Source organism: Corvus hawaiiensis, chromosome 23 (genome assembly GCF_020740725.1).
Source record: "Corvus hawaiiensis isolate bCorHaw1 chromosome 23, bCorHaw1.pri.cur, whole genome shotgun sequence".
Taxonomy (NCBI): Eukaryota; Metazoa; Chordata; class Aves; order Passeriformes; family Corvidae; genus Corvus; species Corvus hawaiiensis.
In genome coordinates, this window is record NC_063235.1 from 365996 (window position 1) to 393226 (window position 27231).

Genomic DNA, 27231 nt, shown 5'->3' on the forward strand with positions numbered 1-27231 from the left:
GCCAGCCCAACACAGAAGCAGTACAGCAGCATCCCTAGGGATGAGCTGAGCTTGGATGAAGCTGGTGGGCAATGCTGTCCTACTTCCAGGGCTGGGAGCTTCCCGGTGGGCTCACTGGGCTCAGCGACACCCAGGTACCGTCCTCCTGTCCCTCTGTCACCCTGCTGGGTGCTGGTGCTGGGTGCTGTCTTTCAGGACAAGGCATCGCACGGTGATGCCAATGCCAGGGATTCTCCCTGTGTGATTTGGGGTACGAAGTCCCAATATTTCCAGCGTTGTTCCCTCTGCTTTCGAAGTATTCCTGTGCCCAAGCAGTTTCCCACCCTGGAGTCGCAGCCGGGGCTGGGTGACCCAAGCACGGATCACGCCGGAAAGCTGATGCAAAGTTCCCCTCCTCCTCACCCCAAACCTTTGGGAAAACATTTTCCTCCAGAAATAGGGCTGCAGAGGATGTCAACGAACAAGGCGCCTTTCATCCCCGCTGGCACTGCCGGCGGGGACACCGGGGGCTGCCAGCGCTCTGTGCCTGATCCTGCGCACCCGGCTGGGAAAGGGACGGAGAATTTCCTCCTTTTACATCCTTTCGGGTTTTTCTCCTTTCTGCTCGCTCTGAGTTAGATCCTGCACCTCCGTCACCCCCTGCCCACCCCGGGGGACGGTGGCTTTGCTGGGTGTCACCGGGCTCTCAGGTGCCGCTGCCACTCCCATACAGCCTTGTCCAGCTTTCCCTGTCACCATCCTGCGGGGCAAAGCGTCCTGTCCCTGTCCCTGAAGGACATCCAGCCTGTCGTGGGGGACCAAGGGGGTTTCAGGGTCCAAAGACACCCCGGGATGGGCAGGAGGCTCTGTCCCCAATGTCCAGCCCGTGGGGTCTTGTCGCTGTCCCACAGTCTCGGGCACAGCCCCAGGGGTGATGGGGGGCACTCGAGAGGCTGGGGGCACCCACCCCAGAGTGGGTGTCACCATCACCTCCCCCTGTCCCAGCCTCCTCCCAGCACCCGTCCTGCAGCTGGACCCTGCAGGATCCACTCCAGCTTGGTGGGGACCCTCCAGCCGGGACCCCCGAGGGCACCCCCTGCATTTGGGGGATCCTGGGCACCCTTCTACAGGCAGGGCCCCTCCAAGCTGGGGACTGTCCCTACACCCCTGCACACCCCGAAAACCAGGGACCCCCAAAGCCTGGCAGCCCGCAGGGAACCCCTCTTCCCCCTGTAGCTGGGTCGCCCTCTGCTGCAACAGGAGACGCCCCAGCAACGCGGACCCTCCCCGCAACCGGGGACCCCCCGGGCTTTCTCCTGCACCCTTGCGGGGTCTCCCCTGCGCCACACCGCAGGCAAGAGGCGCTGCCGGGCAGCCCAGGCCCCGCGGTACCGGAGACCTTCCCCCCCTTAACCGTGCACCGCCCTCAGTCCCGTAACTCCCGGGACCCCATTCCCCGCCTCCGCCGGGACTTCCTCCCCCTCTTTCCCGGTACCGGATATCCCCCTCCTCGCACCCCCCAGTACAGAGACACCCCCGCCCCCCCCCGTACCCACGGACCGCCCCTCTGCCCGCACCCGCCAGTACGGGAGAAACTCCTCCCTTAACCGAGCGCCGCCCGCCGTCCCCACCTCCCGGGACTCCTCCCCTTCTCTCTCCTCCCCCGGTACCGGAGAGCCCCCCCAAACTCCCCCAACCCCCCCCCCGTAACGCCCGGGACCGTCCCCTCGCTCCCCCCCAACTTCCCCCGCCGCACCACCGCTCGTGTCCGCCAGGGGGCGCCGCCGCCCCGCCCGCCGCTGCCGTTCCCGGTACCGGCGGCCCCCCCCGCGCCCCCCCGCGGGCGGCGGTGACGTCACGGCGGGCGCGAGCCGCCGCCGCCGGTATTTGAGGCGCGGGCGGGCGCGGGGGCCCCGCTGCGCCCCCGCCGCGCCGGAACCGCGGGCGCGCAGCGGCGGCGGCGGCCCCGGCCCCGGCCCCGCCGCCCCCCGCCCGGTCCCCGGCACCGGCCGCACCATGCGGAGCGCCCGGGCGCTGCTGCTCGCCCTCGCCCTGCGGGTCTACGCGCTGGACACCGAGACGCCCGCCGGTAGGAACGGAGCGCGGCGTGTGCGCCGGGAGAGGGGGGTCCCGCTTGCTCGGTGCGGCTCCGGGGTTCCACCGCCCCGGGGACGCGGAGGGTCCCGCCCGTCCCGCCGCCACCTGTTCCCACCGGAGAGTCCCCGAACTGCCTCGGGACCCCCGCCCTCCGTGAAGCCACCGGGACCCCGCCGCCCCCCGGGCACCGGCCTGGGGGCTCCTCTCGCCCGCGCCCCCCCCGCCGCCGCCACCGGGGGAAGTTCTCCCTGCCAGGGGTGCGGCGGCCGGGGGCTCTCGGCGGCGCCCCCCACCCCGAGGATGCTCCGCCGAGCGCAACGGCTCCCCCTCGCTCCCGGTACCGGGGCCGCCGTCCGACTCCCCCCTGCCGCCGCACCCGGCAGGGAAAACTTCCCCCGGTGGCGGCGGGGGGAGCGCGGGCGAGAGGAGCCCCCAGGCCGGTGCCCGGGGGGCGGCGGGGTCCCGGTGGCTTCACTGGGGGGCCCCGAGGGGAAGCTGGGGACCCTCCGATAGAAACAGGTGGCGGCTCCGGTCGCAGCCTCCCGGCTCTCGTTGTGCCGCGGGGGTACAGGGGGAGTTGTACCGAAACACGATCGATTGATGGATTTGGTTAATTTACATATTTTTAATTTTTCTCTCCTCCCCCCCCCCCCGAGCACCCCGGCGCTGAGCCCTGCGCCCCCCGGGACCCCCCGGGCAGGGGCTGGGGAAGGGCTGGTGCGGGGTGTGGGGGGACCACTCGCTCCCGATCCCTTCGGGAAGCTGGAACGGGGTTGGATGCTGCGGGGAGGGGGAATTTGGGGCTCCCGAGCTGCTACCGGGGGCTGCGAGCGCTTTTTGGGGGAAACGGAGCCACAGGGGAACGGGGAGATGGTGCCTCACTCCAAGGGGTCCCTGGTGCTGTCGCCCCCAGCTCCTGGGTGATGCTGCTCACATTAAAGTGTATTTTTGCCTAGTTCTTTAATTTTTTACCTTTAGATTCAAGCTGCTCACCTGCACGCAGTCCCTATGGTGGTGCATTGATTTTGTTTTTTTGGGTAGTGGCATTTCTCCAAAGATTATAAATAGTGACACCCATCAGCAGAAAACAAGCGGCGGCTGACCCGTGCGGTGGGGGATGGATGGGGGGGGATGGACAGACGGTGGGTGGGGGGATACGGAGCCGCTGAGGCTCCCCCGGCTCGTGCAGGGTGGGGGAAATGGGGAGGGAATGGGTTTGTATTTGGGGGGGCAGTGTGTGTGTGGGGGGGGGGGTTGCTGCTCTGAGCTTCGGGGCTGAGCAGGGGGGCGATGGGGAAACTGAGGCACGGAGCTGGTGGGGGGCTTAGTGCTCCGCTGGAGTAAAGGGCTTCTTCCCCCCCTCCCGCCCCTCTCCCCCCGGTGTCGGGGGGGTTTGGGGTTTGCTGCTCCCCAGCCCTGGTGTGTGGTGCTCTGATGGATCTCAGGGCTGAGCTGCCGCAGCCCGTGAGGGGCTGGAGGGGCAGTGGCGGGGACACACTGGGGGTTGGGGGGGCTTTGTGGGGAGGGTCTCCCTCCTAAGCAAACCCTTTTCCCTCGGTGGGTTCCCTTCCCGGCAGGACGGCGCTGGCGAAGGGCAGGAGCGAGCCCGCTCTGGTGTAAATCAGGAGTGTTTGCTCCGTTTCCCTGGTAGATGCAGAGCAGGCGCAGCTCCGCAGTGGAGCCGAAGGGACTGGATCCAGCTGGAGGTGAGGGGTCTGCTCCCAGCCCCCGCTCCACTGCAGGCTGCTTTTCACCTGGATCTGCTGTTTGCGCCTGCTGATGTGACTTGGCCGGCTGTGGGGAGGTTGCCCGGCTCATCCCTGGGGCTGCACAGTGGGCAGGGCTGGTAAAATAAAATTTAAGCCGTTTGCACGTGCTCTGGGTCGCTGGAGAGCACCGGCTGCTTGTCTCGGTGGGCGTTTTCAGAAGATGGGGGTTTTTTAGCTGTGCCTTTGGAAAGAAGGGGCGCGGTGTGGTCCCTTCCACAGGTGGGGAAACTGAGGCCCAGAGAGGAAGTGGGGTGCCCTGGTCACAGCCCCCCGCGGCCTTGGGGTGCTCTTTGCTCCTTCCTGCAGCCTTCAAACTTTTTGTAGTTCATGAAGATTCCGCAGTGACTGAGCTGCCATCGCCGGCCCGTTCTGCTTGTCCTGGCGGGGACCTGGGTGGCGTTGGGAGGCACTGAGTGACCCCGGGGGCTCGTGTGGTGCCAGCAGGTCGGGACAGGGACCTGTGCTTGGCACCAGCGGGCTTTGCCAGCCCCATCTCTCCTCCCTGGGCTCTTTGCAGCAGGACCCAGAGCCTCTCCCTGCTGGGGGCCCGTGGCCACGAGCGGGCTGGCTCGCTTGTGCCCGGGCAGGAGGTTGTGCAGGCTCCGCTATTTCCCTCCGCTTTTTGCCGTCCCTGCTGGGAGAGGTGGATGTGGCACTCGGGGACGTGGTGGCCTTGGCAGTGCTGGGGGAATGGCTGGACTCGGAGATGTTTCCCAGCCCAGATGATTCCATGATACGGTGCATTTCTGCTTCTCTGTGTTGCACCCCAAAAATTCAACAGTGAGCTGCTCTCAGGGGTCCCAGCTCGTGTCCCCCGTGCTCCCGGGCTGTTTTCCAGCCGTGGGGACACTCGGTAGGGACGCAGAGCGGCGGTGCTGGTGGCACTCCTGCCGGAATTATGCGGAAGCTGTTTGCGCTCGGCTCCGACTTCGTGAGCAATTAAGCAAATAAAACATTTGGGTTTGCAGCTTCCATTTGGGAGGTTGGGATTGCCGGGGAGCACCGGACTGGGGCTGGTGGCATCTCCGGTGGCACTCGGAGAGCTTGGGGGGGGCTGGGGGACGTGGCTGCTGGCTGTGGTGACCAGCTGGGGCCAGGCAGGGGGGACGGGGCCCCCCAAGCGTCCCTGTCCCCCGGGACAGCGCTGGCAGGAGGTGGCACGGGTGACCCTGACCCCGACGCGGCGGTGCTGTCTCGGTCGAGTGACTGGGAACAGCCGAGCAGACGCCGTTCCCGGGGCTGGGATTGGGGTCGGGAGCGGGGCAGACCCCGCCCGTTAACGGTCCCGGGGGCTCGGGAGGTGCTGGGGAAGGGACGAGCAGGGGATGCTCGGGGGAGGGGGAGCCAGGAGCGGGGGTGTCCCCGGCTGCTGCGGGGGGACAGGGTCAGTGTTTGTGCCCTCCGGGTGCTCAGGTGCCTGATGCTGCTCTTCCAGCGCTTTTCCCGGTGTTTATTTCCCTCCGCCTGGCTCTCCATGGGCTCTCCCATGCCAAGGCATTTTTTTTCTCCCCAACCCGCCTTCACCAAGCACATAAAATGTGCGAGAACGTTACATTTTCCTTGTCAGCTTGTTTCAGCCTTCGGTTTTTTTTTTTTTTTTCTTCCCTCTTGCCTGTTTTGCCGTGCCAGGGAAGAAGCTCTTTCTCTTGTTTGCTCTTCCGTGTGTTTTTAATGCCCTGGGAGTGCCGTGCCCTTTCCCAGAGCGCCCAGACAGTGCAAACACCCTTGAGGCTCCTGCATCGGGATGCTCTGGAAAATCCTGTTGACGTGCCCAAGTGTGCCCAGGGCAGAGGTTTCTGGCTCCCAGGCCCTTGGCTCTCCAGTGTGTGCAGAGGGACACTGGAGCGTGGTGGATTTTCACCATCCATGAGGAAAAAGCAGAATTTCGGGAGGCTCTGAGTGATGCTGATGCTCCTGGATGGACCTGTCCCCCTGGCTCTGTATCTGCAGCTCCGTGGTGGAGCCTGGCAGTGCCTGGTTTTTTCTCAACCATCAAGACTTGCGGTCGCATTTGTTTCATTTTTACCCTTTTCTTCTCGTTCCAAAACTCCTGTTTCATGTTTTCCCTCTGGGTGCCTGGACCTGCCCCGGCCCCGGAACAGGGATGCTGGTGAGTCACCTCCTGGCCCGCAGTGCACATTTTTCCCTTTGCTATCCAAACTAAGACAAGCCAGCCCTATTCCAGCTTCCCTGGAAGCTTTCCCAGAATAAAGCCTATCGGGATCAGGGCCCTGGGGGAGGAGGGACACCCCCTGGAAGACTGAGGCAGGTGCTTGTTGGTGGTGTTAACCCCTGTCCTGGCTGTGACAACCTCCTTGTGCCCGTTGATGTTGGTTTTTCCCGTGACTGCAGCTGGAATGGAGCTTTTCCATCACTTCATCACCCTGTCCTTGCTCTGCAGAGGGGCTGGGAGCTCTGAGCACCCCAAAATGCTCCCTAACAATCCTCTCCTGGCTGCAGCCCCTCTCCAGGGATTCGCTGCTTTGCTTTGGGCAGTCATGCGAGGGTTAAGCACGAGGGGCTGGAGGCAGGGGAAGGCAACTCCCGGCTGCATCCCTGGGAGCTGGGAGGCAGCACAGGCTCTGGAGAGCCTTATCGACACGGGCCTGCCATCTGCCTGCTTAAACCTCCACAAATAAGCTTTTTAATAATCTATTATTAACATGCACTATAATTGTCTTATTAGATGTGTCTGGAACCTTTAGTTACTGCGTGATTAAATGTCAAGATTCCCAAACCTCTTCTTCCCCATGGCAGCTCAGGATTTGCTTTGCAGCTTTCCTTGGATCCTGCTCTCCCATTCCAGCCTGGAGACCCCTCCTTAAAACTGAGGCTTTCTCCTCTGGACAAGAAGGATGCCCAGCAGTTAATCCCTTGGAGCTCGTTGTCTCCTCGTTGGCAGCCTCCAAATAAATAAGTCCTGGAGATGGAGCTTTTCCTTTCCTCTGCAGGTGGCCTGGCAGGAGCCGCTGCTGCTTTCCCCGTGCTGGGATGGATGTGGGTGGGTGGGTGATGGGGTGGGGAGGGGGGTGCCGGCCTGGCTGGTGAGGTCCTGGGGACGCGGGATCTGCTCCTCCTCGCCGGGTGAAGGGCATCTCTGGGGAGGGGAGGGGCTGTGGAGCTGGCAGGTGCCAGAGGGACTTTCCTGGGTGTTCCTGAGCTGTTTGCTTTCCTGGCCCTGGGAGCGGCAGGTTCTGCACCCTTTGCCTGGGTCAAAAGCCAAAGTCCAGCTCTTCCAGCTGCTGGAAGGCAGAGCAGGAAAGCCCTTACCTGTGGAGCAGCCCTGTCCCCCTCCCTGCTGCCAGCACTGGGGGCTCACACATCAGCTGCCTTTCGGGGCTGTTATTTTATGTATTTTTATTAAATCAGGGGTGTTCTGCTGGCTGGCTGTTGGCTGCAGCACATTCCCAGCTGCTCCTGTGCTGCTCCAGGTCCTGCCTGGCTGTCACAGCCCAGGTCTGCAGCTCCTGCCTGGGCACTGCTGGGGGGTATGCTGCACGTTTAAAGGGCCCAGGCTTTGCACCCCAATTTCTCCCACATGGAGAGCGAATCCAAGTATGGATTGTGGCAAGCCAGGCTGGGGCTGTCCCTGTTTCTGTCCCTGGGTGCCTCTGCCAGACCCCAAATCTGGGTGCTGGTGCTCTGCTTGCTGCAGGAGCAGGGCAGCAGAACTGCCCCTGTGCCGTGGGGTACAGAGGGGTGCAGGGGCTGTTCCTGTGGGTGCCTGGCCACTGGGATGCTGCTTGCTCCGGAGAGGAGGCTGGGCTGCACTGGGAATGCCGGGAATGCGATGCTGCTGCAGTTTGGGGCTCAGTGGTGTCTTGGTGTGTGACCCCCACTGTGCCTGACAGATTCACAGCTGGAAGGAGCCTCCTGACTGGCTTTGGCCATAAGTTTATTTCCTGACCTTCCTACCTCCCAAAGTGCTCCAGATGTTGAGGAACAGGAGCTGGGTACAGGAGGGTGCTTGGCACCCCTTTGGAATCCGGCTGACCTCAGTGTCCTGCAGTGGGGATGGTGGCCCTGGCTGGGGGGTGGGGGGCTCTGGGCAGCCCCGTTGCTGAAAGGGGGGCAGGGACGTGCCTGCCATGCCCCCGTTGCCTGGGGACCCCGCTGCCCACCCAGGGTGGGCCCTGACTGGAAGCTGGGGAAGCCCCATCCCCGACAGGGATGGTGGGAGCAGAGCGTTGCTCTGCAGCTGGGGGTGGGATGCAGCTGGAGCAACTTCCTGAGTGTTTTTGTCATACACAATTTTTTGATGCCTTTCTTTTAATTGGGCTTGAAAAATACTGGCAGATCACCCGTGACAGGGTGCCTGTGCTGGCACAGCCGCCCCAGATCCCTGCAGCCTTCCTGGGCTGCCAGAGGGTCCATCCTTCCCCATTCCCCGGGTGTGCTGGTGCTGGGGAGCCCTAAATTAACCAACAACTGCTTTGGCTGCCTGGACCCCCCATGCGGCTCCAACCTTTCCTGACATCGTTAAGTTAATCAGGATCGTGGCTGGGATGGGGAGGCAGGAGATGCTCTGTGGATGAGGGATGAGGACATCGGTGACCTGATGAGTCTTAACGAGGCCACTGTCCCCACGGCCCTGCTCAGGAGACAAGCCCTGGTGACCCCTGGGTGTTTGAGCTGCTTCGTGCTGGAGGCCTTCAGCCTCATTAGTCCAGTTGGCTGAGCCGAGGAGTGCATGTGGCTCTGGTCCAGCAGCCGGACCCTCAGCTGCTGGACATGCCGGCTGGGGCAGGGTGTCCCCCAGAGCAGGATATCACCAGAGGCAAGTGGTGGCCAGTCTGGAAGAGGAGAGTAATAATCACTTGCTGTGTCCCAGCTGCTCCCCAGAGCGGGGGGCTTGGCTTTGGGGCGCTGCCCGAGGGGTCTTCCTGCTGCCTGCTGATGGGAGGTGTGGGAATGGCTTTTCTGCGGAGGGGATGGAGCACTGCAGCCACTCGCTTATGGAGGCGAGAGCAGGGGGAGGGATGGACTACAGCAAACTGCGTTTCCTCGCTTGGATGGACTGGGAGGCATCCATGGAGCTGCTGTGGTTTTGGGGGTGCTCTGTAGGGCTCCTTGGGGTGCAGCCCCCTCTCTGTCCGTGCTGTGTGACCCTGAGCCCTGGGTTCCTCCAAAAGCTGGGATGGTGGAGGGTTCAGCAGCAGCAGTTCTCAGGGCTGGTCAGGAAGTCCAGGCTGATCCACCCAAGGATGGAGTCTCCTCCAAAGGCCTTCCCTGCCGCTGGCAGCCCACCCGTGGGGACGAGGACCTGTCACAGCCCCCCCACTCTCGAGGGCCAGCCCCTCATCCCCTGCCAGCACATCCTGCCTGTCAGCAGAGGCACGCTGACACCCTGGGTAATTAGCTGCATAAATGCTCTTTCCTTAATTACCAGGTATTTCAACGTGGTTAATTGAATTAGCACAGGTGGGTGATCCTGGTCACTCCCCGGCACCTCAGAGTCCTCACTGGGACATCGGTTCTGTGGCTTTGGTGGCAATGGGGCACCCCCCCTGCACCCTGTGGAGGTGTGTTTTTGGGGAAGGAGCAGCTCGGGAGTGACTTTGGAAGCCCCCCAATGCCACGGCAGGCTCTGACGTCTCCCCGTGGTGCAGGTTCAGCCACTGCCCTTCTGGGGCTCTTCCCAAGGACTCTCCTATTTCTGTTATTATTTCTACTTATTTTTACTGTATTTTCATCTGTCTGCTGAGTGATAATATCCCATTGATTTTCAGCAGCCAGCCTGCTTTCCTTGGATTATAACAATATTAAACTAAAGCAGCGCATCTCCGCGTTGGGCTATTTCTCTTTATATCAGCTGAACTTTTTATTTAGTCTCTCACCCAGGCTCCTGTCTGGGGAGCTGCTGGCTTTGAATAACATCTCTCCGTGCAAGGGGCTCTCTCCTGCCTTCCTTCCCGTGGAATGGTGGCTGCAGCTGCCAGGGGTGGGAGCTGGGATCTGTCTGGGGTGGGATGTGTGCAGGGAGGAGGTGGAATGCGCTGGACATTGGGGTTTCAAGGTTCTCCCACGGGGTTGCAGGGTGTTGTGTGCACTTCTGGCACTGCAGGGACTCCTCAGTTACTCCTGCATAATTAGTGTAATCCCAGAGTTTTTGCTGGAATGGGTTGAGGATGCTGCAGGTCGGGATGGGTGGATGGATGGGTGCCCAGGCCAGGGCTGACTGGGGTGGCTGAGCCAAATTAATGGACTGGTAAAAACAAACCTGGAGCTTGATTTTTGAGGCTTGACTTGCCCTTTCCCTACCTTCGCCTGGCTGAAGGGGGCCTGGCATGGCCCAGGATGTTCCCCAGAGCTGTGACAGACCCACTGGGCACAGGGCTGCTTTTTGCCCTCCCCTGAGGCCTCCTGCCTTCAACCCCGCCGCGGATTCAGTCCCCCTATCCCACAGCAGAGGTTTGGCTGAGCCCGGTGATGGATGTGCCCACGTCATACGTTGTCACCTTCCAGCCCGCGTCAGTCAGCCCACGCTGCTGCTCCTGGCTCTTCTGGTGGCACGGAAGGAGGAGGAGGACGGCGACCTGGATTTTGCATGGCACTGAGCCTTACTCCTTCCCACCTTCATCCCGCCCGGGGCTGGCTGGGATACTGGGTACAGTGGGGATGCTGGGCACAGTGGGGATGCTGTGGCCCCGTTGCTGGAGGGTGGCCGAGGGCTCTTTGGCTCCATTCTCTGCCATGAAGGGCCATAAGCGACCCTCGGAGCTGCCCCCCGAGGCCCTCCCAGCTCTGGCACATGCTCCATCCCAGGGGGATGAGCCTCCCGGCACTCCTGCATCCATCGCTGGGGAGATGTGGGACTGCTGTGGGAGGGGAGACTGAGGGTTCCCCCGTTTTATCCCCTGCAGAATGGGGGTGGTTTGGAAAACTTGGTCTTTCCCATGATTTCTGCAGCTGGTGTTGGTGTCCCCCAGGGCTTTGGTGGTGCTGCTGTGTCCTGGGGCAGCTGCTTTTCCTGCTGGAATTCGTGCCAAGGGAACATCTCCATGTCCTCAGGCATTCCCTGAAAGCAGCATGTCCTCCTCGGGGCTCATGGTCCTGGTCTCTCAGGGTCCCTGGGCATGTGGGATGGATGGTCCTCAGCAGGGACCTGGGGGACCTGATGGTAGTAAAGGAGCCAGGGGCAGAAATGAGCTTTCCTTCCCCTGGCCTTTTCCAGTTTATTTTAATTTGTTCCCATTTTTTTCCCCCAAGGTGTCGCACAGCTCCACAGCCCGTGAGCTGTAATTGCACAGGGAGCGATCGATAGCGGCAGGACAGAGGTTTCCAAAGGTTTCCTGCCTTGTTTTTCTTCCCATGGAGTCCAAGAGGCAGCACTGACGGTGTTAATTAAGTGATGGTTCATTATTAAAGCACTTGTGCTGCGGGTTAGTGGCCTCCTGGCTGTGCAGCCCGAGGTGTTTTTGTGCTGCAGGACCTCTCCTGAGCGGGGTTTGAGTAACGGAGGGATGCTGGTCCTTTCCTGGGAGCAGCATGGGCTGGATCCGGGTGCTGGGCATGAGCAGCCCTTGGATGGGATGTTAAATCCCTGCATCCCCTCTGGGCAGGGAGCTAAAACCTCTGATCCCCCTGGAGCTGCTTTGGGGTGCGAGAGAAGAGCATGTGGAGCTGCAATTGGCAGCTGGACTTGCCCCAAGGAAGGATGCTGGCAAGATTAATTATTCCCTTTTGCTTTTAAATGCATTTTCCCCACACAGTGATGTATGGCACACTTGGTCCTTGCCCAAGCCTTCCCTGTGGCACTGCAAACTCTTCAGAGTTGTATTTTCCCACTTGTGTTTGCTTCAAAATGCCTGTAATGAATCCAGATTTCCCAATTCTCCCCCATCCCTGGGGTTCCTCGGAGGCTTCTGGGGCTTGGTACCCGCTGCAGGAGGTTTGACAACTCCATGGGGACCTGCAGGTAAAAGCCATAAAGAGTCTTAACCAGTCAAAAAAAAGAAAAAAAGAGGAAAAAAGGAGATTTATGTCTTCTGTAGTTGCTGGCAGATGGATATTATTCTCTAGTCCTGCGTGTTCCAAACACTGAGGTTATCAGGCATAAGTGACTTATTATGCAAATCCTCCGTCTTAATATCTGGCTGCTCTCTCCCTGGAATTGCATTGGCCAAACCCCACGCGTTCCTGGAGCTGCTAATGTTTACACATTAGCTTCTCTGGCTAATATACAAGCCTTCAAGTTGCAAATTGATGTTTCTTACAGCTGAGCAAATTATTTTTCTATTAAATACAATATTTAAAATGATTTGGAGAACCAAAACAAACTACTGGTGAGAATTCTAATGGTGCTGCTTTCCTTATTCTTCCAATCAGCTTTTATCGGGGCTGAGACATCAGTGATATTTCTCTTAAACGTTTCTCTTTGGCAGAAGTGGGGAGCAGAGGAGCAGGGAGGGTTTGTCATCTCCGGGGTGTGATGCACAGAAACACTTTCTGTGCTGTGCCTGTACCCCAGGCCCCCGGCCTGTGCCAAGATTCAGCTCCCCTTTGCCTGGGCTGGAAGAGGTTTGTCCAGTGAAATCCTGGGGTATTTGGGCTTGGCTGGGCTTGGCCATGGAGCCGTTGGGGTACCCGGCGTGGTGGGGTCCCTTTCGGTGTGAGATGTTGGGGTGCTGGCACACAGGACCCTCTCCCTGTCTGGATTTTCTCTCTGAGCTGAATTGCTCGGTGCCAAACAGCCCCAGCCCCTGGAACATCCCACCCTGGGAGTCTGAGCCCCCCGCAGATGGAGATGACCCCGGATCCCTTGACCTCGCCCGGAGCCTGCGGGGTGCCGTGTACAGGATCTCACTGGCTGAGAAGTGCATCTAATTTTAGATGAGTTGCAGAATGTGCTCCCTGTCCCTGGTGTCTGCCGGCACCCGGAGGGAAGCAGCTCCCAGCGTTTCCTTCCCGGGGCACGTTCCCGTGGGAGTGTGCCAAGGAAAGCACCTTTAAATAGCAGCTGGGATCCAGGAGGTGAAGGCTGGCGCTGCTCCGGGGGCGCTGGGGAAGGGATGGCACCTTGCCGGGACCTGCTGGAGCTGCGGTTCTGGATCCCGGCAAACCCAGCTCCCTGGGCTTGCTGCCATCCCTGGGGTGATCCCGGGCTGCTGGTGCTCTAGGGCTGCACCACATCCCCTCTGTGCCTCGGTTTCCCCATCTGCAGCAGTTCATTGACCATTTATCCTGCGTAAAGAGCTTCCTCCTTTGGTGCAGACACAGAGCATCTTCCTCACGTGCGTTTAGAGGAGAGGCCTTGGGTGTGGTAGTTTGGGGCTGCGCAACTGCGAAGCCTCCGGCTCCATCCCTTCTCCTGGGAGGCAGTGAAAACTCTGGATTTGATGGCAGAAGAGCTCTGTTCATCCCCTGCCACATCTCGGTGTGGTCAGATGCTGGTTTCACTCTGCAGGGTGTTTGCACTTGGCCACCAGAGCAGCGTGTGGTGTGTCCTGTGGCTACCTGAATCCTCCCCATTTCCTGCTGAGAATTACTTGGGATGGAGGGCAGGGGCTGCTGGAAAAGGCCAGGGATAAAAAATTTGTCATGACTCTGAAAGATGGCCAGTGTTATCTTCACTGGCTGGTGCCTGTGCCTTGGGCTGCTGTGGGTTGTGCCCCCAAGGTGCTGCACCCCAAGGATGACCATGGGGCTGATCCAGTCCTGGCTAAGCCAAGATAGGAGCAAAATGGGCTTTTTCCCATCAGGACTGGGAGTCCTGGGTGGCTGCACCATATTCTGTAGCTCTGGGGGAGCAGCACGTGCTAAAGTTTTGCTATGAGCCCATTTCTCATAAAGCCTGTCCCCACTTTGGGACGTTATTGATGTGATGTCTCCATCAGATGATGCCCCAGAGCATCTGGGTGGTGTCATTGCCCCCTTTGGGTGGGGGAGAGCACGATCCCATCCCGGGTGGTGCCGGGCTGTGATCCCATCCCGGGTGGTGCTGGGCTGCCCTTTGGCGCAGGAGCCGTCTTAAGGCTGCTCGATGAAAGGCAAGAGGAGCCATGGATCATGTCCCATGGTGCAGGAGGTTAAACAGGAAAGGTTTAAGTGTGTAATTAACTTTGAAGCGAGAGCAGTGCAGACTCTGCCGATGAAAGAGCGCGGGGTGGGCTGTGGGCAGGCAGCCACGTTCCTTGGTGGCCACGGAGAATTAATTAGATGCTGTCCTTTGTACTTGGCTGTTTGGTCTTTCTTTTCCTCCCTCTTCTTTGTGAATCCCTCGTCCCTCTCCTCCCCAGATTTCTTCCTCTCCATTCCTGTAGAGGGGGATGCTGGGTGGCAGCGGTTCCCAAGGGATGCTGAGTGCCAGTGGTGCCCTTCTCCCCGGTGAATCCATTAAGCCACCTCCTTTTCTTTCTTTTTAAGAGAATTCAGTCCGTCTGGTGCTTAAGCCTCGTGTTGGTGCCCATGCCCTGCTCCCTCTGCGTGCCCGGGTGCTGCAGTGGTACCCGGGGGGGATGCTGAGCCTGCTACCAGGCTCCCTGACAAACCCCTCAAACCACCTTTTTTTTGCTTTCTTTTAAACAATTTGGCTTCATCTGGTGTTTAACCTCTATGTTGGCGCTTGTCCCTCTGCTCCCTCCTGCCTGGGCACGCGGTGGATCCCTGGAGGTGGCAGAGGTGCCTGGAGGAGGCTGAGCAGCACTGGTACCCATCTCCCTGGCAAATCTCTCAAACCACCTCTTTGTTCTTTCTTTTTTTAAAAATCCTGGGCCATCTGGTGTTAAGCCCCCGTGTTGGTGCTCATCCCTCTCTCCCCTCTGCCCAGGAATGCTGTGCTGCTATGGGGGTTTCGTGTGGGGTGTTTTAACGGGGCACTCTCATCCTTGGCACGGGCTGCCTCTGGTGTATGGGGCAGGCTGTGTGTTTGGGGTGATTTAGCAGCTTCGGGGTGTCCAGGCTGTGTCTCGGGCGCATCCCACCCCCGGGGGCAGACCCCCAGCTCCCTGCAGTATTTTTAGCCACTCTCGCATTGGGATCGCACCTCCCGGCGCTCGCTGCCTTCACCTCCGCGCCCGGAGCTGCTGTCACCGCCCTGGCCTGGAGCCAGCACAGGGAGCCAGGGGCTCCTCGGTTCATTTCGAGGGTGTATCCATACCCGGAGCAGTCTCACCCAGCTCCCACAGTCCCTGTCCCGCTGCCCTTGGGATGGAATAACCCTCCCACTGCTGCAGGCGGGTATTTTGGGTTGCAGCTTCCCTGCCCTCCTTGCCAACCTTGTGATGAAACATTAATTTTTTGCAGGTTGCTCTGGGTTTCCCCTCTCTGACTTTCCACAGTTGCTGGAGCACCTCCAGGCACCCCCTCTGGTGTTGGGCTGTTGGCATTTAATTGCTCAGGTGTTACTTTTTATGCCCTTGGTGCTGTGACGGGGAGGGAGAACCTGCTGGAGGTTGAGCTTCTCCCGGCCCTGTCCTTGGCTGGGGAAAGACAGTGCCAGCAGCATCACATAACTCATGGAGACCAGGGCTCTGCGAAACCCTCTGGACTTTTTCCCTGTGTGTACAAATCACGGATAAATTAGTCAGGGAAATGGAGTGGCCAGTCGAGCTGCCTTCGTTCTGTGCCGGGGCTGGGAGGGAAGGCTCGTGCCAGGAGAAGCCACGGCAATAAACCTGTCCGAGGGGGAGATGGATCGGCTCGGCCAGCTGTGCCTCTGCCAGCACAATATCTGCTCTGTAATTGCATTTTAAACTTCTGGAGCCTGGGCACCGTCTCGTGGGTGGCCGAGGACGGAGCCGTGGGGCGATGGGGCCGTGGGGGAACTGAGGCACGGGGTTGGTTGGTGGCAGTGGCTGCGCTGGGGGTGGCAGCGGGGTTTGGGTGGGGGGCTGCAGTCCAGGAGGAGGAGGGGACAGCTCTCCTGATGTTTTCAGTGTCTGGGAATAGTTTATTGGGGGTGAAGGAATCACTTTTCCTTGGGAAATGGGGCTCTGCCAGCCTGAATCGTTGTTTGTCTCTGCTCTGGTTTCTCAGGCCAAAAAAAAATCCCCCAAGAACAAATTTCTGCCTCCCAGAATATCCCGCTCAGCAGATCTTGGAAAGAAACACTTGGGCTTTTTTTTTCTTTTAAATCACTTGGCACTTAGTCTCTGACACTGTTTTATTTTGAAATTTATTTTATTTTCCTTCCTTCCTGGAAAATTTTGACAGATTTGTGCTTTTCCTCCTGTTAGAAAGTGCAGCCAAGTTCCAGACTCTAAAATCCGACACGTCTCGTGGTGAGAGCTGAGGACCAGGGGCTGCGGTGCGGGGGCACATCCGCACGTGGGCTGGGCAGACGCTCCATTTTGGGAAGGGCTTTAAGAAAGCTGTGATGTCTCAGTGCCTCCAGACATATGAATAGGAGAGAATTTGCTTTCAGTTTTTTAAAAAGAAGTTTCTTACGGCTCCGAGAGGAAAAAACAGTTGGTGACGGAGCTGGAATGTGCCCTCGTGCTTTAAAAAATGAGTGCAAAGGGGCAAAAAAGCCACAAATGTCTTCTTATATATGAAAGAGTTGGGAATTGAAATTTCCTGGGCATCTTATGGGCTTTTTTCCCAGTGTTTGGACTCGTGTTTGACTAAGTGTTGCATCCAAGCATCCCTGAGCACAGGGAAGCACAACCCGTGCCGGCAGCGAGGCCATTAACTGCCAAATCCCCGGGTGGCGGGGGGAGTTACTGATGTAATTTGGGATAAAATAGGAAGAAAACATCAGAAATAATCCATTGGCCCAGCTCTGTTTTCCTGCCGGCCCATTAGGGGATATTTGCCTTTGTTAATTTCGCTTGCTCAGGGCTTCCCGGGGCCCCTCGTCAGCCCGGGCCCGTTAATTAGCGCTGTGCCCTGGTCCCTGTAATCGTGGGTTTAATGGGACAATGGGGCAGTGTGAACCAACCGGCCCCGGTGGCCCCACGGGCAAAGCCGGCCCCGAGCTCCAGGGTTGGATGGATGTGGGACGATGGGAGGGCTGATGTGGGACGATGGGGGAGCTGGAAGATGGGGGTGACTGGAATGTGGGATGGAGGCTGGATGTGGGATGATGGGGGTGACTGGAATGTGGGATGTTGGGAGGGGGCTGGATGCCGCATGGGGGCTCTCTCTGTGACCCCTCCCATGGGAACAAGGGGCCTTTTGGCATTTGCTCCACTCCTCCATGCTCAGCCGAGCGCGCTGTGCACCAGGGAGGAGCTGTGTAAACACCCTTGGACCCCCAGGAGATAAATCTGTAATAAAACAGAACTGCTGAAGGGACTCTGCAGTGCTGGGGGGGGCTTGGGGGTGAGTTCGGGGGGGTTGGAGGTCCCAGCTCAGAACTGCCACGCTCCCATCAGGCCATGGACAGACCCCAGGAGCCCACCCCCAGGCAAAGGGTTGGGGTCAAAGCAGGAATTTTGTGTGGCCACCACAGCCCGGTGCTGTTTGTTGGGGGAACCCCTCTGGTTACCCCGGGGAGCAAAGCTGGGAACTGCACCCTGCTCCTGTGTCTGAGGCCTCCCCAGGAGCTGAGACCGGCCAGCTCGTGTCACTGGTGGGGCTGGACAGGAGCTGTGGGGGCCTGGCAGCACCCAGGACCCCTGCTCACGGTGCCCTTGGGGAGTGCCCGGAGTCCCCCAGCGCTCCAGGGGCATCATCCCAGTGGGGCACTGCAGGGGCATCACGCCGTCCTGGTGAGGCTTTTGAGGAGGGAGCAGCCGCTCAGGGGCTGACGGGTCTGTCCCCACAGCTGGCTGCACCTTCGAGGAGGACAGTGACCCGAACCAGTGTGAGTACAGCCAGGGCGAGGACGATGACTTCGACTGGGAGCTCATCCGCAGTTACCTGATGCCTCACCTGACGCCTGACCTGCCCCACGGTGAGTCCCGGGGTCCCCCCGTGTCCCTGGGGATCTCCGTCCCCACCCCCCCTCTGTGTCCTGTACCCCAGGGCTGGACCGTGTGGCTCCTCCTGGTTTCATTCCTCCAGTGTTTTAGGCTTGGCTTCTGCCTGGTTGTGTGGGAAATGGGGAAAAACCCCATGTTTCTGGCTTTTTCAAATGTGGGGAAGGGCTTATGAGTTGGAGGCATCTCTACGGTCTTGGGAACTGTAGGGAAGAAAATGAAAATGGACTTATAAAAAAATCGCATTGGTTTTAAACTGGTTTTTGTTATTTTCTGGGTCCATCTCCTCTCTGGCTGACTGGGGGAGCAGAGCCAGCCAGGCAGCCGTGGGGAGCTCTCCTCTCCTTGAGGATGGTGTGGGCACCGTGCCTGGGTGGCATTTGGGGGCTTTGCTCGCTCCCTGCTCCAAACTCTGCCCTGCTGTGACCCCCTGGAGCCGTCCCTGAACCCATTTGCTCAGTGAGATTCACTGGACTTGGGGTGCTCCTTGTTTCTGGGACTGCTGGCTCCTGCCTGATCCTGGAGGCCAAGTCCTGTACAGAAGAGCTGGTTTAGAGCTCAGCAGGAAAAATAACCTTTTTTATTTATTAAAGTATTACCTGCGTTGTAGGGAACTCTTCACTGCTCCACCAGCCTGCCTCCAGCCATTTACCTTGTGCCTTCTTCATGCTTAATTTGGCTTTTCCCCTCCACTAACTCCCCTCTGCCTTTACCTTTTCCCATCACCTTTTCCTTCCATCCTGTCCCTGCTGGCACATCCTGGGTGCTGGGCAAGGGAAAACAACCCTCAGGGATCTGCTGGCAGATCCCTGCTCCTCCCTTGATGATTTTTCCAAGTAATTGCTTTAAACGGAGCTGTCTTAATTGGTGTGTGTCCGGGGGGGTTTCCTGGGGAAAGCAGAGCTGGGGGTTGAGGTGGCTCATGATGGAGAGTCTGAAACCTGTAATTAGTTGAGTTTTCTGCTCAATATTCAGCTGTAATTTAAAATCCGCAGTGAACTGCCTGCGTCTAAAGCCTGGGGGCTCTCAGAGGGCTGGAGGGTGGGGCAGAATGGGGCTTCTCTCCCTGCTTGTGGGTCAGCAGGAGATGGGGGCTTAAAGGAACACAAAGTTCAAGGAATGAAGTCCAGGACCGAAGGGGACGTGGGTGTGACATCCCAGGCTGGATGAGGTGAGCCTGAGCATCACAGTGTCACCCTGGGAAGAGAATGCTCGTCCCTGTAGCTCCCGTGGGACCAGGGAGATGCTGTTTGCTCATGGCCTTGGGCACCAGGGGGCTACAGGGATCCTGGTTTTGGGTGGTTTTACCCCGTTTTGGGTGGGGAGCTGCGCAGGAGGCTCCTGCAGGCCCATCACCCCCTCGATCCCCGCAGCAGCTCAGGGGATCAAAGAGATTTCACAGCACCAGGGCCTCTCCAGGGAGCACTTTGCAAAGGAGTCTTGTGGTCTCAGATTAAAATGAGTTTTTATTGGAGATCAGCCAGTTTCAAGGAGTGTAGGATTTATTGGAGCGGGTGCTGGCTGCTGGCCACCTGCTGCTACCTTTCCATCCTACTCTCCTCTTGCTTTCTTGTTTGGTTTGGGGTTTTTTCCCCCCTTCTCTTGACTTGTTTCTCTTTCACCTAAAGATGATGGATGGGTCTCTCCCACGTTGCAATCGTGATTTTTTTTTTTTAATCTCTTTATTGTTCTTTTTTTAAAGGAGCAGTTGCAGGGAGCTGGGTAAGGCAGGAGTGAGGCTGCAATCCCAGACTGGCTTGGGTTGGAAGGGACCTACCTCAAAGCCCACCCAGTGCCACCCCTGCCCTGGCAGGGACACCTCCCACTGTCCCAGGCTGCTCCCAGCCCCAATGTCCAGCCTGGCTTTGGACACTGCCAGGGATCATGGGGCAGCCACAGCTCCTCTGGGCTCCCTGTGCCAGGGCTTCCCCACCCTCCCAGGGAGCAATTATTTCCCAAGATCCCATCCATCCCTGCCCTCTGGCAGTGGGAAGCCATTCCCTGTGTCCTGTCCCTCCAGGCCCTTGTCCCAGGTCCCTCTCCAGCTCTCCTGGAGCCTCTTTTGGCACTGAAAGGGGCTCTAGGGTCCCTCACTCAAAATACTAAAACAGCATATTTGTGGGTGGGTTTTTTCCTCAAACATGCTTTTTCCTAGATTTTCCTTCCACATTCACTGACATTGTTTCCCTGTGCATCAGAGCTGCTGCTGTGTCCCTGCACAGCCTCGTCCCCTGAACTGTTATCCCCATCCTGAAGAGCTCTGATGTCTCTCCATCCCATCCAAGGAGTTGCTCCTTCAGCTCTCAGCTCCAGCACCGCTTCCCAACCAGCTCCTGCTGCACATCCATAAAACCCGTGAGCAATGATTGTTTGCTCCTGTGGGAATTGCTGCAGTGTGTCCAAGGACCCTGTGCTGGTGGGATATCAGCCCTCGGTGCTGGGGCTCCTTTGGAGAAGCTCAGCACAGAAGTGGGGAGGGTTCCCTGATTCCCGTGCCGGCTCTGACATGGAGAAGGATTTGGCGCACGACAGCTCAGTCTTCCAGCGGGATTTCCTGGAGACAGATGCTGCAGTGCTCAGACCTGGTCCCTTGGCACCTCTTGTCTGGCAGTGCCGCCCTCTCGCTGTCATCCTGCCTGCCTTCCCTGCCTTCTAATAGCTCCTGGAAGTTTTTTTTTTTTATTTATTTTTATCTCTCGGTGATTTTGTAGGAGGAAAAACTCATCGAGACAGGGAAGCGGGGGGAGTGGGTTCTTCCCTCCTCCTCTTGCAGGGCTGTTTGGGTTTTCCCTGGAGGGATGCAGGGATGGGAAGCACGATGGGAAGAGCTGCCCCTTCCCTATGGGCCAGCAGGGCTTCCACTGGCCTTGGGCACTGCCAGGGATGGGGCAGCCACGGCTTCTCTGGGAACCTGTGCCAGGCCCTCCCCACCTCACAGGGAACAATCCCTTCCCAGTGTCCCATCCAGCCCGGCCCTCTGGCAGTTTGAAGTGCCTCTGCTTCTCTTGTATTTATAAAAGAAACCCAACCCACACCCTGGGCTTCAGGCTAATGCCAGATATTTACAGCAGAGGAGGATAAAATTAGCACAAAAGCGAGTGGTTGGAACCTGCTTTTTCCAATGTTGCAACACCAGGAAGAAAATTAAGAGGGGAAAGCAGAGTGTGTGGGAAGCCCTGCCCAATGAGGGATGCTCAGGTGCATCCCCGCTCCCAGGTGACCTGATGGGCATTCTCTGTCTTTTAAAATAACTCATCAGTGGTTTAATTTTAGTCTTGGCCTCTTTATTTCGGTCCTGTGGCTTTTTGTTTGCAAAGGGAGGGCAGAGGAAGGGCCCGTGTTTGTTAACAAGAGCCCGTTTGTTAATGAGGTGGCTTTTGGGAGATGTCCCCTGGCGTGGGGTGGGTCAATGGTCCCTCTCCACTCTGCTGTCGCCTGGACCAAATGGGGCTGATCTCATTAGAGCAGAAGTAATTTTGCTGGGGGAAATGAGAGGAGAAAAAAAGAGAAGCATGGACACAGTGCCTTCCCCTCGATGGGTGCAACGAGCTGTGCTGGACTCCGAGGAAATAAATTGTCATCGTTTTATTTCACCCTGAGTAGCCACCCCGAGGGGCTGGCGGGGCCAGGCGGCCACGTGGGTCAGCAGCATGGTGAAAATTCCCCTTGTAGGGATTTCTTTCCCTTGCCCCAGCTCTCGTCCCTGAAGGACACACCGGGAGATGCATGTGGTACCGGCACCGTGTCACCCCAGCTGGCGCTGTGACTCCAGGGGGTTTTGGGGTCCCCCTAGGTGCAGCTCCCAAATGCTGGGGCAGTGGATGGGTGCCCCCTGTGATCCCAAATGGTGCAGGGGGATGGATGGGTGCCCCCTGCAATTCCCCTTCACTGTCATTAGGCTTTTCTTGGAGCTGCTCAGTGGGAGTCGATGGGAGGAAAGTGCCTGAGTTTAGAATTAATAGCAAAGCACTGAGTGTCAGGAAAACAATGGTAGGCTTGAATAAACGGCCCAGGTTCGTTACTTACAGCTTCTGCTGGTATTAAAATGGAGATTAATAATCCCCTTGCCTTTGGTGAGGGGGAGGATTTGGTGGGGCAGCTTCCCAGCCCTCCTGTATCCCAGCCCTCCTGTATCCCAGCCCTCCTGTATCCCAGCCCTGTGGCTGTGATGGACGGCTCTGGGAGCTGCCACCGAGGGCTGGGACTCCTGCACCCCCTCCTGCCTCCAGCCTGCCTGGGTTGGAGTGTGCAGGACAGGGAATGATGCTGCCTTTGGGATCCCCTTGGGGGTTGCCATCCTGCCTGCTCTATAAATACGGCTTCGAGGCCGTGCTGGGGCTCCTGGTTTGGCTGCTGGTGATGTTGGGTGGTGGGAGGTGGGATCCCAGCGCTGCTAGTGGTGGGACAGGTCTGGGAATGACATCGCAGGCATTCCTGAGAGCGGGGATGCTGCTTCTGCTGCTCATTAAGCCAACGAGCTTTTCCCCCTGCTGAGCACAGTTTAAACGTGGTGACAACTGCGTGGTAAATGATACGAGGAGCTGGAATGGAATTAAACAGCTGGGACCCGGCTGGGAGGGGGATGGATGCAGGCAAAGCTGTGAGAGTTAAAGGAGGGTGGCATCGGAGCCTTTCCTGACCCCGGTGCCCTGGGGAGGCAGCAGCTCTGATCCTCCCCTCCTCACTCAGCAGCCAGGTCCCACCGCAGTGTCCTGCTGCTGTCCAAAAGGCGTTTGCCCTGACCCATCCCCGGTCCTTCCTGTCCTGCACATCCTCACAGGCGGTCATGGACCAGTGCCCTGGGGCACATGAGCGTCTTTGCGGTCCCACATCCTCCACCTTCTCTGTCCCTGCTGGCAAAGCTCAGGAGCGGTGGAACAGGGGGATTGAAATCATGGAATCTCCTGAGCCGGGAGGGACCCACAGGGATCACTGATCCAACCCAGGCCCTGCCCAGACACCTCAAATCCCAGTCTGGGCATCCCTGGCAGCGCTGCCCAAACGCTCCTGGAGCTCTGGCAGCCTCGGGGCCGTGCCCATTCCCTGGGGAGCCTGGGCAGTGCCCAGCAGCCTCTGGGGGAAGAACCTTTCCCTGCTCTCCAGCCTGAGCCTGCCCTGGCCCAGCTCCAGCCGCTCCCTGGGTGCTGTCCCTGTCCCAGGAGCAGAGATCGGAGCTGCCCCTCGGGAGGAGCCGCAGCCCCCGCTGAGCTCTGCCCTCAGTGTCCTCTGCTCCAGCTGGACACACCAAGGGCCCTCAGCTGCTCCTTATGTGGCCCCTCCTGACCCTCCCCCTTCTCCCCCCTGCTGCAGGCTCCTACCTGATGGTGAACTCCTCTCAGCACACCCCGGGCCAGAAAGCTCACTTGCTCTTCCAGGCACTGAGTGAGAATGACACCCACTGCCTCCAGTTCAGCTACTTCATGTTCAGCCGGGACGGTCACAGCCCCGGCACCCTCAGCGCCTACGTCCGGGTCACCGGGGGCCTGGTGGGCAGCGCCGTCTGGAACGCGTCCGGCTCACATGGCCGCCAGTGGCACCAGGCAGAGCTGGCGGTCAGCCTGTTCTGGCCCAGCGAGTACCAGGTGAGCCCCAGCAGCCCCCGCCCCCAGCCGGACACCCCGGCCACGGGTGACCCCCTGTTTGGTGCCGCAGGTGCTCTTCGAGGCGGTGGTTTCCGGCGAGCGCAGGGGGTACCTGGGCCTGGATGACATTTTGCTCCTGAATTATCCGTGCTGTGAGTGCCACGGGATGGGACCTGAGGGGGGATGCAGCGGGGCTGGGCAGCGGGGCTTGGAGCTGGTGTCCATTGGGATGGTCCTGGGGGAGCGGAGGGACTGGTGCCGGGGTGCAGCCTGATGGCACCTGGGTGTCCTGACATTATCTGAGCTGGTGGAGCTCCATCTCCTGGGCACCTCTGAGGCTCCTTTTTGCACCTCCATCCCCATTCCCACCAGCTCCAACATTGCTTTGGTTTTTATAAAACCTTGGAAAAGCACCGACTGAACATGGGGCCTGAGTGTCCCCATCAAGAGGGGCCACCTGGGCTGGTGGGGACCCAAAATCCCAGACTGTCCCAACACATTGGCTTGTGGGGTCACTCCCTTTTTCTTCCAGGCTGGGCAGCAGACCTGCCCCCTCTGTCAGTCCCATACCCTGCCTCTGGCACCAGCACTTCGGGGAGGGGAGGCTCATCCCTCCCTGGCACCCTGGCTGGTTCTGTGGGGACAGGAACACATTCCTCATTGAGCTGGGCTCTGAGGGTGGGGATCAGGCCTGTCCAGAGCTCAGCTCAGCTGAGACATCCTGGGTGGGTTTTTTGGGAGTGGGGGGATTTTTGCAGCAGTGCTGCCATGGGTCCCTCAGAGCTCGGGTGCTTCCTCACCTCTCGCTTTGTCCCTCGGCAGCAAAAGCGCCTCATTTCTCCCGCCTGGGCGACGTGGAGGTGAACGCGGGACAAAACGCCACCTTCCAGTGCGTGGCCGCTGGCAAGGCCGCCGAGGCCGAGCGCTTCCTCATGCAGGTGAGGAGTGGCGGTGGTGAAACCACCCCAGGGAAGCCCACACACGGCTTTCCTCTGGGAGAAACTCCTGCTGGACGCGGTGGGAGAAGGGCGATCCCCCTGCTTCTCAGCAGACATTGTGTGGGGCACCCGTGGTGGCTCTGGCGGTGCTGCCGTGCCCCCGTGACGCCGTGTCTCTCCCGTGGGCAGAGGCAGAGCGGCGAGGTGGTCCCTGCTGCCTCGGTGAAGCACATCAGCCACCGGCGCTTCCTGGCCACATTCCAGCTGGACGTGGTGTCCAGGGCGGAGCAGGACCTGTACCGCTGCGTCACCCAGTCCCCCCGCGGCGCCGGCGTCTCCAACTTTGCCGAGCTCATCGTCAAAGGTGGGTGAGCTGCCCTTGCCCACCCTGGGTCGTGGATGGGCCGCTCCCGCTCCCTGTGTGCAGGGAAGGTGGGATGCCCGGCACACTGGGATTGCGGTTTCTCACTGTGGACGAGTTGCTACACGTGGACTGTGCAGCATAAAACCAGAAACTCCCTTTCCTGGTGGCCTTAGATCATTTATTTTTGATTGCAGTAGGTGGGAATTAATTAATTATGGTGAAACTGTGTGGCACCATGCTGGGCTGTGTGACTTACAAAGATAATTAAGGTTTGATCAGATGAAACCCTTTGCAGCTGTTAAAGCCTTACTGTAAGTGATGGAGGGCACAGGCACAGACTGAAGTTTGAAGACTGGGTGGTGCCTTCCTGTACTTGGGTGACTCCCACGTCCTCTGGGTGGAGAATCTTGAGTTTGTTCTGTGCTCTGCAGCACAAATCCCAGAATGGTTTGGGCGGGAAGGGATCTTAAAGCTCATCCAGTCCCACCCCCTGCCCTGGGCAGGGACACCTTCCACTATCCCAGAGCCCTCTCCAGACTGGCCTTGGACACTTCCAGGGATGGGGCAGCCACAGCTTCTCTGGGCACCAGAGCCAGGTGCCAGGGCCTCACCACCCTCACAGGGAAAAATCTTTTCCTAATATCCGATCTGAACCTGCTCTCTGTCAGTGTGAAGCCATTCCCCCTTGTCCTGTCACTTCATGCTCTTGTAAAAAGTCCCTCTCTATCTCGTTTGTAGCTCCTTCAGGCCACAATTAGGTCACCCCAAAGGTTCTCTTCTCCAGCCTGAATGTGGTGGGTTGGTGTGGGAAGAGACATTGGAAATGTGTGAGTGCAGCTTGTAAACAATAAAATAAAACCATGCTACCTGTGGTGGTGTCAGCACTGGCCTGGCTCTGGGATGGCACAGCCCCTTCTGCGCTCTCTTCCAGAGCCCCCCACCCCCATCGCTCCCCCCCAGCTGCTCCGGGCCGGCTCCACCTACCTCATCATCCAGCTCAACACCAACTCCATCATCGGCGACGGCCCCATCGTGCGCAAGGAGATCGAGTACCGCATGACCTCGGGGCCCTGGTCGGAGGTCCACGCTGTGAACATGCAGACCTACAAGCTCTGGCACCTGGACCCCGACACGGAGTACGAGATCAGCGTCCTGCTCACCCGGCCCGGGGAGGGGGGCACCGGCAAACCGGGGCCGCCCCTCATCAGCCGCACCAAGTGCGCAGGTGGGTCCCTCGGGAGAGGTTCCCCGGCACCCCAAGCCCGTCCCCCGTCCTGTGGCGAGGAGTTAGCCCAAGGCATCCGTCTGTGTCTGTGTGTGTATGTCTGTGTGTGTTTGTCTCTGTGTCTGTCTGTGTGTGTGCTGTTGGCAGAGGAGTCTGCTTGTTAACTTCTCTCAGTCACGCCAATTAGAACTGATTAAACTCCCTGCCACTGATGGCACTTGGTCTCTCTCATCTCGACAGCCTGACTTGGGCTTGGTGACAGCACGAGGGCTCCCGTGGTGCAGGCACCTTTCTCTGGTTATCTGGGGCTGCTCGTGGAGCTCCGCCTTCACCTCCGCAGCGAAGGATGAGCCCGTGGGGGCTGCTGTCCCTGCAGTGCTGGTGGCTGAGAGATGTCCCCAGTGATGTCCCCAGCCCTGTCTGCAGGGCAGCAGCATCCTGTGCTGGGGCTGGTCCCAGTTCTGTGGTCAGGGTTGCTCTCTGCACTCATCCCTTTGTTCCCTATGCTGAAAAAGGGTTTTCCCTGATAAGATACATAAATCCATGCGATGTTTTGCTTCCTCGCTCACCTGTCCCCATCTCTCATCCCCCACAGAGCCCATGCGGGCCCCCAAAGGCCTGGCCTTCTCTGAAATCCAGTCCAGGCAGCTGACGCTGCAGTGGGAGCCGCTGGGCTACAACCTGACCCGCTGCCACACCTACACCGTGTCCCTGTGCTACCGCTACTTCGTGGGCAGCGGCCACAACCAGACCTTCCAGGAGTGTGTGAAGATGGAGCGCAACACCAGCCGCTACACCATCAAAAACCTGCTGCCCTACAAGAACATCCACGTCAAGCTCATCCTCGCCAACCCCGAGGGGCGCAAGGAGGGCAAGGAGGTGATATTCCAGACAGATGAGGATGGTGAGTCTGCCTGGGGAGGTGCATCATCCCCCAAATTGGAACTCTCTAGCTGGTGAGCTGCTGGGGTGGCATGGACGCATCCCTGGCTCCTGGTCCATGGGCATGAGGGGAATATCTCCTGAGCCAAGGGGGAGGCGAAAAGGATCTTGCAGCCCCAGAGCTGTGCAAGAGAAGGTGAGGGAAAGGGGCAGTGATGGTGTTTGGGGAAGGAAGGTGCCTGTGGGGCTGGGGGGGCTTAGAGACTGGATTGGGATGTCACTGTGGACACACTGCCCTCATCCTCAGCGTGAAGTTTTGCCCATGGCTGGTCCAATGGAGGTGTGAGAGTTGGCTCATAGCCAGCTCCTCACAGCACGAGTCATCCTCACCCGTTATTGGGAACTGCAGCCTGGCAGCCATAATAACAGGAATTAAAGCAATTAATGCTTTGCACTCAGGTAACATCTTCTATCTGCTTGGTTGCCGATGGATTCGGCGCTGCTGCATTTCTGGGGAAGTGCTGCTCACCAGG

The 27231-nt window shown here is 59.0% G+C and overlaps 1 protein-coding gene across 6 annotated transcripts in view; it reads left to right on the forward strand.

The window, feature by feature from the left end:
- The first annotated feature begins 1959 nt into the window (after window positions 1-1959).
- The window catches only part of PTPRU (protein tyrosine phosphatase receptor type U), a 56685-nt gene continuing 31413 nt past the window's right edge, over window positions 1960-27231 (forward strand). For all 6 annotated transcript variants that reach the window (XM_048327022.1, XM_048327020.1, XM_048327023.1 and 3 more), the window contains exons 1-8: window positions 1960-2068; window positions 17554-17682; window positions 23018-23289; window positions 23360-23441; window positions 24112-24227; window positions 24417-24591; window positions 25523-25816; window positions 26412-26720. In XM_048327022.1, the coding sequence (XP_048182979.1) occupies window positions 1996-2068; window positions 17554-17682; window positions 23018-23289; window positions 23360-23441; window positions 24112-24227; window positions 24417-24591; window positions 25523-25816; window positions 26412-26720 (1450 nt within the window). In that variant the 5' untranslated portion in view covers window positions 1960-1995. The remainder of the gene's footprint in view (window positions 2069-17553; window positions 17683-23017; window positions 23290-23359; window positions 23442-24111; window positions 24228-24416; window positions 24592-25522; window positions 25817-26411; window positions 26721-27231) is intronic.